General features: G+C 32.9%; 1 protein-coding gene across 1 annotated transcript in view; it reads left to right on the forward strand.

Annotated features, from left to right (window-relative positions):
• The window catches only part of LOC118195570 (uncharacterized), a 131,238-nt gene that overhangs the window by 100,717 nt on the left and 15,711 nt on the right, over positions 1-14,810 (forward strand). The window contains exon 12 of the mRNA XM_035366900.2: positions 11,717-11,835. Coding sequence (XP_035222791.1) covers positions 11,717-11,835 — 119 coding nt within the window. The remainder of the gene's footprint in view (positions 1-11,716; positions 11,836-14,810) is intronic.

Here is a 14,810-nt window from a genome sequence, read left to right on the forward strand (position 1 = left end):
AATTTGGAATTTGTTTTATTATCCGTTTCATATTTTATAAAACTTTAACTAATATTTGATTAAGAAACTCAACGATTTCAAAGCAAGCAATGGCAAAAGTGTATGGAGAAAAAATTATCTCCAGCGCGCGAGACTGTGTATCGGAAATTCTAAAGATACGCTCGTTTTAAAATTATTTTGCGATATTGCTGTTGAATTGAATTTTATGGTTTAAGTGCAAAATACATGATATTTAATAAATAAAGGTAACACACAAAACGTAGATAAAATCCCCCTTGGGCGTAATATTAAATCTGTAAGCTTTCAGACATTTTTGTTGTTGTTGTTTGTGCTGAGTGTACATGCGAAGGGAAATGCATTGCGCGTCTTCCTAATATCTCATTTATAATCTTATTTTTATATATACTACACATGCAGTATTTACGTATTATTACCATTCACGTATTCTCAGAGAACGTTACGAAATAGTCAGTTTTCAGCAATTCTTCTCGCTACGTACGAGTTCAAGGTGAAAATTTTACGCAATTTTACCACATGGCTTTCTGCTTTGAATTACGAGAAAGTGAAATGCATTGTTCATCTGAGCAGCGAAAATAAATACATTTACCATTTTACTTTGTTGAATATAATACGGTTGATTCTTTTCCAAACCAATAAGTATAGTTGTCTTTTAATATGGCAGACTGAAAAGTGGTTTTAACGATAACAGTAACAATAAACTCATTTTGAATATATCATAAGATTATGCATCGCATTACTTACAAACGCAACTGTGCCTGGTAAAGAATATACCCGCAAACTTTATTCTAAACTTCAATAGTTGGAATGTTTTTAGGTTGCGTGCGAATATAATTCGGTACTCTGTCTCACAAAAGAACCTGAAAGCTTATGATTTCCTAAATAATATTAATAATTTTGAATGCATTAAACTGATTCTATAAAACTTGATTTTCTTTGAAATATGAGTTTAATATCCTTGTGCCATTAAATACATTTCCAAAAAAAAATCATTGAGCTTAAAAATTAATTCGTCTTTTAAATGGAAAAATTATGTCACACCAACACTTATGATTCTATCAAATATTTTTAGTCCAAAGGGGCTTTGTCCCTGAATTACTATTGTTTTCGTTTGGCGATTTTGCGTTTAATCACCATAAATGTCCATTTCACTTTTCAAACTGTTGCCACAGAATATTAGAGTCCTGCATTATATTTGAAGAAATTAAATAATGAAAAATCTGCATCAATAGATGTATATTTCTCGCATTGTTATAAAACAACGGTACAGAGAGCCATCGAATTTTGAATGACGTAATCCTCCTGCGAATATGGGCATGTGGAAGACCAAATTAGAAATTTGGAGTTTGTTTTATTATCCATTTCCTATTTTTTTAAAACTTTAATGAATTTTTGATTAACAAACTCAAGAATTTCAAAGCGAGCAACGGCAACGTTGTACAGAAAAAACATTTTTATCTTCAGCGGGCGAGACTGTGTATCGAAAATTCTAAAGGACATGCTCAATTTAAAACTATTTTGCGATATTGCTCCTGAACTAAATTTTATAGTTTAAATGCGAAGAACATGATATTTAATAAATAAAAGTAACAGACAAAATGTTAAAAAAAAAACGCTCATTAGGAAGTAATTTAAAATCTGAAACTTTCAAATTTTTTCTTAATTTTTATTTTTTTTAAATTTCTTTAAACTATTCGATTATTTTATTGAATTAACTCTCTCAAATATCTAGCTAAATTTTTTCATGGATTCAACTAGTTATTTATTATTTATAACCTTATTTTTCTCCGCTTATCTTATGTTATTAATTTGAGAAAACAAAGATACCTACAGCTCACAAATTTTGAATAACTTAGAACCTCAATCCGAACATGAAAACCTGGAAGACCTAATTTTGAATTTCAAATTTGTTTTATTATCTACTTCATATTTCGTAAAAATTGAACTACTTTTTGATTAAAAAACTCAACGATTTCAAAGCAAGCAATAGCAACAGTGTACGGAAAAAAGCTTTTCTATCTCCAACGGGAAAGACTGTCAGCCGGAAATTCTAAACATATGCTGTTTTTAAATATCTGGTGATTTTGCTGTTGAATTGAATTTTGAGTGACGTAAGTTCGAAGATCGGGATATTTAGTAAATAAAATTAATACACAAAACATTAATAATGAAAAGATAAAAAGAAAATTATGCTTATTAATGGAGCTTCAAAAAACAGAACAAGTAGGTCAGCAGCATTAAGTGCAACAACAGACTATGTACACTACGAGCTCAGCGAGAGGCGTAAAAAAAACCCTTTTGGGCGAGCGTTAAAATCTGAAACCTTTCCGATTTTTTTTTATCATTATGATTCTGAATGCTATTGTGCTTCGAGTAACATTTTGATTCGGTCAAAAAACTGTTTATTTCTTCGTAATCATTACAGCAAATTTTCTAGTGGATTTTTAGTTAAAAATTAAGAGATAATTTTTGAATTTCTAATCAATTATGCTTTTCAGAAGCAGCCATAACAGCAAAACGTCGAAATAACACAGATCTGGAAAAATGTTCTTTAAGAATTGAAGTAAATGATTTTTTTAGATGTCATTAATTTAAAATAAAATAATGTCAGAATATTTTTATGTGCTCTACTATTAACAAACGATATTGTTTCCAGTATAATATCCGAAACTTTGGTGTTATAATATTGTTGCGTTTTTCTCCGATACCAGTTGTTACGTTGTTTCCTTCCTTCACGTTCGTACGGGGTTCTTGTGGATTTCGAGCGAATAACAACGACACTTGAAGTATCGAAACACACTTTATTTATCAATATTAATCAGGACAGCTCCAAAACACTTTTACAGTCGACGAAGATCTACTATAAACACGCTGGAACAATCAGCGACACAGCCTTTACGTTATCAGGTTTTAACGGTGGAGACAGCTTCACTGCGAAGCACCAGAGTACAGCTCCCGATTCTGCTCGGTCGTTCTCGGAACTCCACGTACTATCGAGACTCTCCACACTACAACTCGCGGTGCACTCGACGACACACAGAGCACAGCTCCCGACTCTTCGTTTCAGTCGTTTCCGGAGCTCAACACGCTCTCTCGACGATGCACTAACCGCGAAACTCTTAAGACACTCTTTCGATGCATTCGACGACCCACTCGGCACTCGCTGCCCGGCTGTCAACTCGATGGACTCCGCTCGGACTGACTAACTCGGAACACACTGACACTCTGCATACCAGCAGGGTTTATATAACTCGAAACATTCTGGGCTAAACCGGTAAGAAATCGTTCCAGAAGAGTTCTCCATCCGTCCGCGGCATATCGCCAATTTCGTCACCAAATATAGCCAAATGTGGCAACTTTGCCTTCTTTGCCATTTTATGGCAACCCTGAACTGTTTTGCGGGGAAGCTATCTTACCGCGCCTGGACATTTCGTAACAATATTCTTGCTTGAAAGAAAGTTTATTTTTTTGTTCAACATTCCATTCTATATAAAATGTTTAGAGTGAAAAGAAGTCTAGGTAAAGCGCATTTCATTCAAACTCGTGTTTTATAAAATTTTATATGTCTAAAAAGTTTCATATTATTTTCGAAAACTTTTGCGAATCTGTGTACGTATGAGAATAAAACATTATTCTTCTCCTGCACACTCAGACATACACATACACAAAAAAAAAAAAAAATAAGTAAATAAATATATGAAAAAAGAAAGAAAAATAAAAAACTCTAAAATGTTTTTAGATTTTATATTAAGCCCAAAAGAGCTTTTTTATTCTCCCCCCCCATTTATACATACATACACGTTTCGAGAACATTTGAGCTAAAATTATTTAAAAACAGGATATCGTCAGGATTTCCGATAGACAGTCTCGCGTGCTCAAGATAAAAATATTTTATTCCGTACAGTGTGTTGTCATTACTGGAAGTCGCTGAGTTTGTTAATAAAAAATTCGTTAAAATTTCACAAAATAAGAAACTGGTAATAAAATAAATTCGAAATTAGAGTTTCCAAGTGCCCATGTTCGGGTGGAGTACTACGGTATTCAAAATTGGATGGCTCTTAGTTATCGTTGTTTTTTACAGTGCCCAGCAACATGCATAGATTCGTGCAGAGTCTTCATTATTTAATTTCTTTAAATATAATACAGGGCGATAATATTCAGTGGCAACAAAGTGAAAAGTGAAACGACGTTTATAGTAATTCGTTGCAGAATGCCTTTTTTTAAACTAATAGAACATTACTGCTAATGCCCCTTTGGGCTAAAAATTGCGCAACTAAATAAAATTTGTGAAATTTAAAATTATATGATTGATATAAGACACAAAATAGTTGTTACTAAAGCGTGTTAAAAATAGGTAAACGTCCTTTATATGGCGTCACAGTTGTCATATATTGCAAATTAACCAAAAGTTAACTTTTAAGGCAATATTTATCGCTTAAAACGTTTTGATTTCTGCAAAGCCTCTAAGGATTTCTGTAAGGATTATTTGTAATGCAACAAATTGATCGTTACCTCTATAGATCGACGCATGTGAAGCAAAACAACGGTTTTGATTACGAGACAGATTTTCAGATATGCATATCAACTTTCATAAATAAAACGATTCAAATATTACATCCTAACTTTTATCGAGAATAAAGCGTTAATGCAAGATTGGCTGGTCAGAAACTTACGATAGTTTGGTAGCTTATTTTAGCGGGTTTAATAAAAAACACACAGGAAGGTGACTGGCATGGGTGAATTTCGAGGTCACGTTGTTACTTCTGAAAAGCGAATATAATTTATTGCGTGAATAAATTCCAGACGGGCAACCATGCAGGCGATGAAGTGTTGCCATCTGTTCCGCAATAATTTGAAAAAATAGTGAAATAAAACAAGAAATTTAGCCGTTATTACAAAAAGCATGAGAAGTTTCGTGATCGAATTTCTACATAATGTCAGAAATTTGAGAAAAACTAAATAAAAATAGAACTAATGCAGTTACTCTATCAAAGACACCAAACAAAGAAAAGAAGTGCTTTCGAACGGAGAAAATCATTCCGTGTTAAATACGGCAACACTTCTAAACCGTCACGAACATGTGTTTAAACATCTGCCCCATAGAAACTATCTGGTGTATTGACAAAATATAGAAGGCAAATAAAAGAAAGCATTAAATGCTTATATTACCTCTGTCCCGATCAGAAATTTATATGTTTTTACAGCATGTTTATACGGAAGAAGGAATCGGGTATATTTATGTGAGCGCGTGTGCTCATCTGAAAGCATGTAACAGAAGTGGAAATAGTTTGAACTGATTTGATGAATTAAATAAGCAAAAAGTGAGCATTTTCATCATGCGCGGATTAAGACAAAACAGTAAAATTTCATTTGCTTTTTAAAACTATCTGCTTGTCATACCAGCCGAATAAAATAAATATTATTAACAAAAACTGAAAGGTATAAGATTTTAACGGTCGTCCAAAAGAGTGTGTGAAGGTTTTTTGTGCTTTTGCTGATCTCGCAATCTACAAAGTCTTCTGTTACACTCACCCCTACTAACCCATCTTTTTAGCCCAAAGCGCGTTAGACTAGAATACCTATTAATTTCGTTTTGGCATTTTGCGTTGAAAAGTTTAAATGCAGGTTCACTTTTCAAACTTTTGCGACCAAATATTACATCCCTGTATTATATTTAAAGAAATTAAATAATGAATCTGCATAAATGTACGTAAGTTTCTCGCATTGTGATAAAACGACAATACCTAGAACCATCAAATTTTGAATAACCTACGTCTCCACCCAATTATTAAATTACGAATTAAATTTACGATTACGAAATAAAATTTTTCGTAATTTTCGATTAACAAACTCAACGATTTTAAAGCATCCCATTAAAATTAACATCGCATACAGCTTCAAGAACGGATATTTTATGCGCGACGTTTATTTATATTTCTTACTGGTATTATGCAAGCAACGCGAAGAGGTTACAATGTCTAACGGTATTTTGCATCGAATGACTTTGAATGCGTGTATCACATTTCAAATGCCGTTGTGAAACCCCCGTGAAAGAAAAAAGTACGGCGTAATATAATATCTAAAAGCTTTCGGAATTTTTTTGTCTCTTTTCTGTTTATTATATTATAGAGTCATTAGGTTATTTTGAAGCAGGAGAGATGAAAAATGAGCAGACTTCGCCGGGAATCGAACCATGGACCTATGGAATACGCGCCCAGCGTACAGACCGCCACACTACGAAGGCGGGAGAAATACCTTATGATATTAATGTTCAGATTTTTACTACGATAACTTTGCAAAACAATTTTTTGCCTTTTTATTAATAACGTTGTGTGTGTTTGCTTTATTTGTTAAATGTCACGTTCTTGGCGCTTATGCCAAATAAAATTCGATTCAACAGCAAAATGAGTGCTGGAGGTATTTTTTTTTTTTTTTTTCGTACAGTGCCGCCACTGCTAGCTTTGAAATCGTTCTGTTAATCAAAAACGCGTAAATGCTTTGCAAAATATAAAATAGATAATAAAACCAACTTGAATTTCCAAATTCTGGATTCCAGCTGCCCGTGTTCGGGTTGAGGATTGCGTTATTAAAAACTGGATGGCTCTAGGTACAGCTGTTTTTTCACAGTGCGAGTAGCATACATACATTCATGTAAATTCTTCATTATTTAATTTCATTAAATATAATGCATGGCTGTAATATTTGGTGGCAACAATTTGAAAAGTAATACACCGTTTGTAGTGAACCGACTCAAAATGCCGTATCAAGAATAATAGTCCTTCTGGCTAACGCTCCCTTGGGCTGATAATTTTTTCCTCGTCGCAGTAAAACGATGATATTGAAGCGAATTAGCAAAACAGAATAACATTTTCTGAAATAAAACCTTTGAAATAAATAAATTTCGTTCCGTTCAAATGAATCTTATCGAGTTATTTGTCTAAATTTCAACGTTTTTGCACGGCTTCTGCTGGTAAATTCTGAATAAATTATACCTTAATTATACCTTATATTAGTATAATTATACCTTAGTGAATAAGTTATACCTTATATTAGTATAAATATAATCTACAGAATACTATACAGTTTTCAATCAATATATTGTTACGTTTTTTTTTTTTTTTTTTTCCTTTCGTACAGAAGGGTTCGCGGATTTGGAGTGAATAACGACGACACTTGATGAAGTAACAAAACACACTTTATTCGCCAGTATTATTCAACACAACTCGAAAATCACGTTTTCAGTCGTCGAAGAATTACTATAAACACGTTATAACAATCAGTGACCCAGCTTTCAGGCAATCAGGCTATAACGGTGAACACAGCTTCACGGTAAAGCACCAGAATACAGCTCCCGAATTTACTCGGTCGTTCTCGGAACTGTACGTACTCTCGAGACTCTTCACGCTACAACTCGCGATGCATTCGACGATACACTAGAGTACAACTCCCGACTCCTCGGTTCGGTCGTTTCTGGAGCCAACACACTCTAAGGTGAAATCTGACGATGCACTAACTCGCGATACACTAAGAGACTCTTTCAGCGCACTCGACGACCAACTCGGCACTCACTGACTGACTGTCAACTTGATGGACTCTCACTGACTCCGCACGGACTAACTAACTGACTCTCCGCGTTCCAGCAGGGTTTATATAGCTTTCGGCTTGTGTTCGAGAACATTCTGGGCTAAACCAGTAAGAATTCGTTCCAGAAGGTACTCCATCCATCTGTGGCATATCACCAAATGTCGCCAAATGAGCGGTTTCTCGCCAAATGCGATAACCCTGCATTCCCTTGCCATTTTCTGGCAACCCTAAACCTGCTTTCCGCGTAATGGCAAACTGCACATTGAGTTGATCAATGTTAACGAATTTCGCTTACTGCGCATGCTCAGTGTTGTACCGTTGACGTGGGAGAAAATACTGGCGGCTAAGCAGAAACAACCCTACAAGCCTGTTCGTCATGCAGGTCTTATCGACTGTTTACAATTGCAATACTATGTAATTTTGTTCAATGCATTTGCTTCTTTTCATTAATTTTGGTTTATTTTGTTCAAAAGCATGATAATAATGTCTTTGACTTTTATTCAGTAATTTAAACTGGATATATTCCTTAATTTGTTAAAGTATATACAATTGAAACGTATGCTAAATAATCAGTTGCTTTTATTCCTCAGAAATATAATGAATAGAGTACATTTAGCTAATATATCTTGTAATGTTTTCTGTTTTGTAATCACTCTTTAACCGAAAATTTGCATAGTTTACAATCTATATTTACACTCTAAGTAATGAAGCAACTTACAAAGTTTTAAAACTCCGACCCAATAACAGGATATAAACCACACACCGTATTTGTCTTCTTTTAGAATTGGGCCAAAGTCGTAATTGCGCCAAATTCTCTTCTGGGCATGCGCAGTATGCAAAATTCGTTTAACATTGATCAACTCAATGTGCGGTTTGCCATTACGCTTACGGGAAAGCTATCTTACCGTGCCTAGACATTTGGTAACAACATTGTAAGGTTTATCCTAAGTTTATAACAGTTATTTTTAAGTTATCGCCCTTTCCTATCTGTTTTAATTTCAACTTACAATTCCTTAGCAGAATGAATTTTTAGAATCGCGTTTTATACAAATGAGAAGGAGTAGTATTTAAGTCGAAGTTCCACTCGGAGTTTCTGAATAGCGCGCGTTTGGCTTTTGTCTACGTCTCTCTAAGCTATTACTACGCTCGGTCGTATTACGTGCCCTTATAACTCCGCTAGATAATTCAATTAGGGGCCAACTAGTTTAAATTTATGTTAGCTTCGGCTAAAGCTCTTTAGTTAGTCATTAGGTAAGTTTTTATTTCTTGCACTTTTGAGTTTAAGCCAAAGTGGAGGCTTTGCTGTACGCCCTGAGAAAGGGACCGACTGTATATCTTTATATCTTTATTGTGAGCAATAAAGGGTAATTAATCCTCCTTGAGTCTACGTTTCTATTCCTGAACTTAAGCGATTATTCGCTTAGCTGTTCACCAGGTTCCTCAACACTTAGTTAATAGTTAAAAGAAAGAAACCCTACAATACATTCGAATTATTTTTTTAAAAAATCATATTTTTTAAAATAAACTTTACATTACAGATTAAATTAACTGAGATTATGAATAAAACCGTTGTCGATTTCTACAGACATCAGGTTATTTTTGAAACAGGAAGAAGTGAAAAATGAGCAACGCCTTTGCCGGGAACCGAAACACGGACCTCTGGAATACACATCCAGCGTGCTGACCACTACACTACGAAGGCGGGAGAAATACCTTATATACTTCCCCTTTTAAAGGGTGACTGCGCTTTTAGGGGAGCCAATCGCCAAATCCTAGGTGTGGAGAATCATCATCCCCCACCCTCTCAGTTCGGGCGCCACTGTAGAGATATTAGTGTTGCGTACATACGGGTTCGTTACGAAAGGAATGCACACGTCCGATGAAAAATGAACAAAATTCATTATTATCACAACAAATATGCTTAAATTTCTCCAAATATTCGTGCGGTATTACAATATCTCACTGTAGTTATCTTTTAACTACTCAAAAGTTCAAGAGAACTTAATTTAAAAACAGCTAGAGAAAGTTAATCCGCGAATTCGCTACAGGCAACAAGAGCAGATTTCTAAACAAACTCTTAAAACAACAACAAACTAACTAAATAATAACTGAATTGAGAGGTTTGCCTCCTTTTTATAAGATTTTAAATCATGCGCGAGAATTTTCTGGAACTTTCTAGAAATCAAAAAGAGATATTTATTTATGAAATATTAAATGCACGCGCTCTTGTATTTTTAGTTTTCCGGCTTAGCTTTCTTTTAATGTTCATCACGCGCTACACTGCGCGAGAAATAAAACGATTTAATTTATAATTCAACTAACATTAGCTATTTAAATACCAAATCCGTAACATTAGGTTATTTTTGAAACAGGAAGAAGTGAAAAAAGAGCAACGCTTTCGCCGGGAATCGAATCTCGGAACTCTGGAATAGGCGCCCAGTGTGCTCACCACTACACTACGAAGGCTGGAAAAATACTTTATAAGTTATATGAAAAACAGTAACTGTAATCTAAAGAGTAAAGAATAAATTTTTATTACTGTCTTGTGGAGACATTAGGATTTTTTTTAAAGCAAGAGAGAGGAAAAATATGCAATCGCTTTCGCCGGGAATCGAACCACGGACCTCTGCAATACCGGCTCAGTGTGCTGACCACTACACCACGAAGGCACGCTAGGAAAGCGGGAGAAGTACCTTATAGTCTACTGAAACAAAGGACACAACAAAGTTCCCACACTTAACAAGAAAGCTCAAAAATACTTAAAATTAAGGTCAGATGATTAATATAAAATGAACTTCAGTTTTTACTTCCTTGTACGAAGTAAAAAGGAAGTATTGTAATCGCAAAAAGTTTCAGGCAGCATATTTTAACGAAAATATCAATTTTGACTGCAATCGAATGCAATTTAACGATGTTTTTGCGTGATATCTGTACGTAAGGACAGAATAAAATACTGTTTTCCTGCAAAAAAATTATAAAACTGCTTTAAAATGAATTCTGAAGAGAATTTTTCGTGGCGTCTGTGTACGTACGTACGTATCTCGCATAACTCAAAAACGAGTAGCCTCAGAACGTTGAAATTTTATATATAGGACTGTTATAACATGCCAGATGTGCACCTCGTATTTTGGTTTCAATCGGCCGCACCAAACGTATATAAATATATTTATATAAATATCCGCTCTGTTACCCGGCTCAGTGATCTCAGTTTCTTTACTCTTATATCATTGTAAATTGTACATTTTTTGCTTTAACAATGATTGAATTATGTTGTTCTTATCTTCCGGTTAAGGTTTTTATGCCTTTAGTAAATCTCTATGCCATATTTTTAGAATTATCAACAATTTTAAAGTTGTTTAAGTGTCGCTAAGCCTAATACTTCTCTTGATGGCGACCATTGTTTGTTTACATTTGAAACAGCAGGATAGTGGATTTGTTGCCAATCTAGAGAAACTTAGCTTCGCAACAGCAAAGATAACGCATTCATTTATTATTGCCAATTAAGTTAAGCTTAATCCTTTCTGGAATTTTTTCGAGGAAATAAGTGTTTAAGATTTACTTCGTAATTTTTAATGTAGATATTTTGAGTTCTTATGTATTTCTGCATTCTCGCGAAGTGAGAACTGAATGAATTGAATGAGAAATACTCAATCATCTGTGAAAAACTGTTTCTTTTTTGTTTTGTTTGTTTAATTTCTTTTATACCTCGTTCTAGCTTTGTTATAGTATTTGAATAGAACATGTGGCAACGATTAGATAATTCTATTCTTTAAATGATATAAATTTTGTGCATTCTGAGTTAGAATATGAACGAAATATAATACTGTTAAGTGAACCTAGCGCCAGAGTAGCTATGGTAAACAAAGTGGATTTTAAAGAATGCATTTATTCTATTGTGGTTTGTGCGCTGTCTACGAAGTAGATTTAATTCAATCCAATAAGTTTAAATGAAATGCAAGAAAAAATTCGTATAATTTAATATTCCGTACAAGGAAGTCATGTGGTGTACACATCAGATTTTTTCTTTTCCGGGTCAGATTTTTTCTTTTCAGCTTTTATGAAATATTATAAATCGCTGTGCTCTTTTCAGTATTTATTTTTTATTTTTATTTAGTCTCAGGCGATGTAAAGAAGGTGATTTTTAACTATAAATTTCACTTCTTGGACGCTATGCAGTACTACCTAACAGAAGTTACAAAAGTGATAACTCCTCTCAGAATTCAAAGGTTACATGTAGGTATTATTTTATTTTCTACAATAACTATTATTCTAAAATCACTGCTTCAAAGCTTCATCAGATTTATATAAATAAAATTATTTCAAGTCAGTAAATGGAATGCGTATATATGTGTATTCCATTCTCGATCCTAACAATATCCTGCAGAATTAAAACTACTTAAACCAAAGGAAAGGATATAATGCGCTAAAAATAGTCTTATTTTTTTTTTTTTTTTTTTATTTTTATTTTTTAAATTTTGACACAAATTGCAATTTATATTTTATTACCATGATATTTACTGCTAGCTACATCTGCATTAGTTTCATATATGTGTGTTGTGACCACTGTGATCAAGATTTTAAAAATGAAGGAATATTAAGAAAATAAATTTTAAAAATTCTGAAAGGTTTGAAATTTTAAATTACCTCCAAAGGGGAGTTTTCTTTAACATTTTGTCTGTTACCTTTATTTATTAAATATCACTTCTGTGCACTTAAACCATAAAATTCAGTTCAACAGCAATATCGCAAAATTAATAAAATAATTTAATTTTAAATAGTTTTTCGATTTTGCGCCGATTCACTACAAACGGAAAATCACTTTTCAAACTGTTGCGACAAAGTATTATCGCTCTGTGTTATATTTAAAGAAATTAAATAATGAAAAATCTGCATAAATGTATGTATATTTCTGGCATTGTTATAAAACAACGGTACCTAGAGCCATCGAATTTTGAAAGACGTAATCCTCCTACGAAAATGGTCATGTGGAATACCCAAATTTGAAATTTGGAATTTGTTTTATGATCGATTTCCTATTTTATAAAACTTTAAAGAATTTTTGATTAACAAAGTAAAGAATTTCAAAGCGAGCAATGGCAATGTTATGCAGAAAAAACATTTTTTATCTCCAGCGGGTGAGTCTCTGTATCGGAAATTCTAAAGATATGCTCATTTTAAAACTATTTTGCGATATTGCTGTTGAACTGAATTTTATAGTTTAAGTGCGAAGAAGGTGATATTTAATAAATAAATGTAACACACAAAATGTTAAAAAAATGAAACTTTAAACGTAATTTAAAATTTAAAACATTTCAGATTTTTTTTTTCCCCTAGTGGAAGGTACACACTCTTTGGCTTAATAAACTTAAGTGTAAGATGTAGAAATAAAAGAATAGTGAATTATAAACATCAGCGAAAATATCTCTTGTTCATTTGACATTCATAACATCACGTTTGTTGCCCCCCATGAGACCAAACATTTGGTGTTCATAAGATCAACTTGTTACCACTATTTCTCTTGCATTGTCTATAATATTAATACTGAAATATGAATACTGAAAATTGTGATAATGAATATAAAGAAAATAAAGGCATCGATATTTAAGGAAACATATATATATATATAAATATATGTAATAATAAAATTCCATAGTCAAGATTACACTTAAAGTTCTAACTATGTTCTTTTTATTTTTAATGGCGACGTTCTCCTATTTGAAAGTACGTGGAATTAAATCCGCAGCCCCGTAGTAAAGTTGTTTTTCCCGCCTTTTTCTACACGTACAGTTATAGAATGTTCTGGAAGTATTTTAAGCGAACTGGAATGGCTGACGAGGCTGACGTCATTTCTTGGAGGCTCCGCTTTTCCAGAGGCTATAAAAAGACTCAAAATAAATAGACAAAATATAATAAGATATATAAAGCTATAAAAAGACAAAAGGAATATCGGGGCTTTTTCTTAAATGTCACGATACAGTAAACTTCATACAAAAAGTTATTAGTAATTCTTTTGATTTACTCCGGATATCTGATATTTGTAACTGCTATTTCCCCTGACCAATAATAAATGGATCCTGTTTTTTAAACTTATCGTCTGATAATTTAATCTACGACTACTTTTATATTTCTTCAGCAACCTATTTATTTCGGACACAAGCTGGTACGTCACATATATATATACGATAATATATCGTATAAAATAAAAAAATAACCTGCTTTTGGAGAAGAATTAAAAAAATAATTTTGAAAGAAAGATAATAAAAAATTAATATGCAAAGAAAGGTAATAGAAAAATTAGTATTCAGAGAAAGATAATACAAAATATTACTATTCAAAGAAAATTAATAAAAAATCATCAGTATTCAGAGAAAGATAAACCAAGTGAAAAAAGAATTAGGATTCAAAAAAGGGAAATCACGGTAGAAAAGCTTTAAATAAGTAACTAAGGCTATATCCTTTTAAAGCATACCAACACGTTTGCAAGAATAGAACTTGTGTTTTTTATTACTTGTATACCTTTACTTTTTTATTTATTTTATTTTATTTTATTTTATTTTATTTTATTTATTTATTTATTTATTTATTTATTTATTTATTTATTTTTATTTTTTTTATTTTTTTATTTATTTATTTATTTATTTATTTTTTGTTCGAATGCAAGAAACAGAGTTTTATTTTGTTGTCCGAAGTAAAGGAAGTATTGCAACTGTAAAACATTTCGCGTATCATATTTCAACGGAAATATTCATTCCGATTTTTCCTGAACTCATTTGGAAGATTTTTTTTGCATGAACCTTATATATACGGATAGATAAAAGAACTTGTTTTTCCAAAACATTCTGAAATGGATTTAAAATAGACTTGAAAGCGATATTTTCGTGACATCCGTACATCACGAACAGAGCTGCGTATAGGCGTTATGCGAGATACATAAATACCTACGTACGTATGTATGTATTTCGGTGTAACTCAGATATGATTAGCCGTTGAACGTTGAAATTTTGTATTACGGACTGCTATAACATCCATTTGTGCATCTTTCTTATCACAGTCGACAGAACCATCCCTTTAACCGGCTTAAAAGTCCTTACACGACCTTCATTATTGCCATCGTTGGTCGTTGTGATTATGATTGTGAGTACTTCTAATAACAGAAGTGTTTTAAATCATGCAAATATTCCTGTTTTGGCAATATCAAATTTTTCAAA

This window comes from Stegodyphus dumicola, chromosome 11 (assembly GCF_044657685.1).
Source record: "Stegodyphus dumicola isolate Sdum_Otavi_A_Nest chromosome 11, ASM4465768v1".
NCBI classification, from domain to species: domain Eukaryota; kingdom Metazoa; phylum Arthropoda; class Arachnida; order Araneae; family Eresidae; genus Stegodyphus; species Stegodyphus dumicola.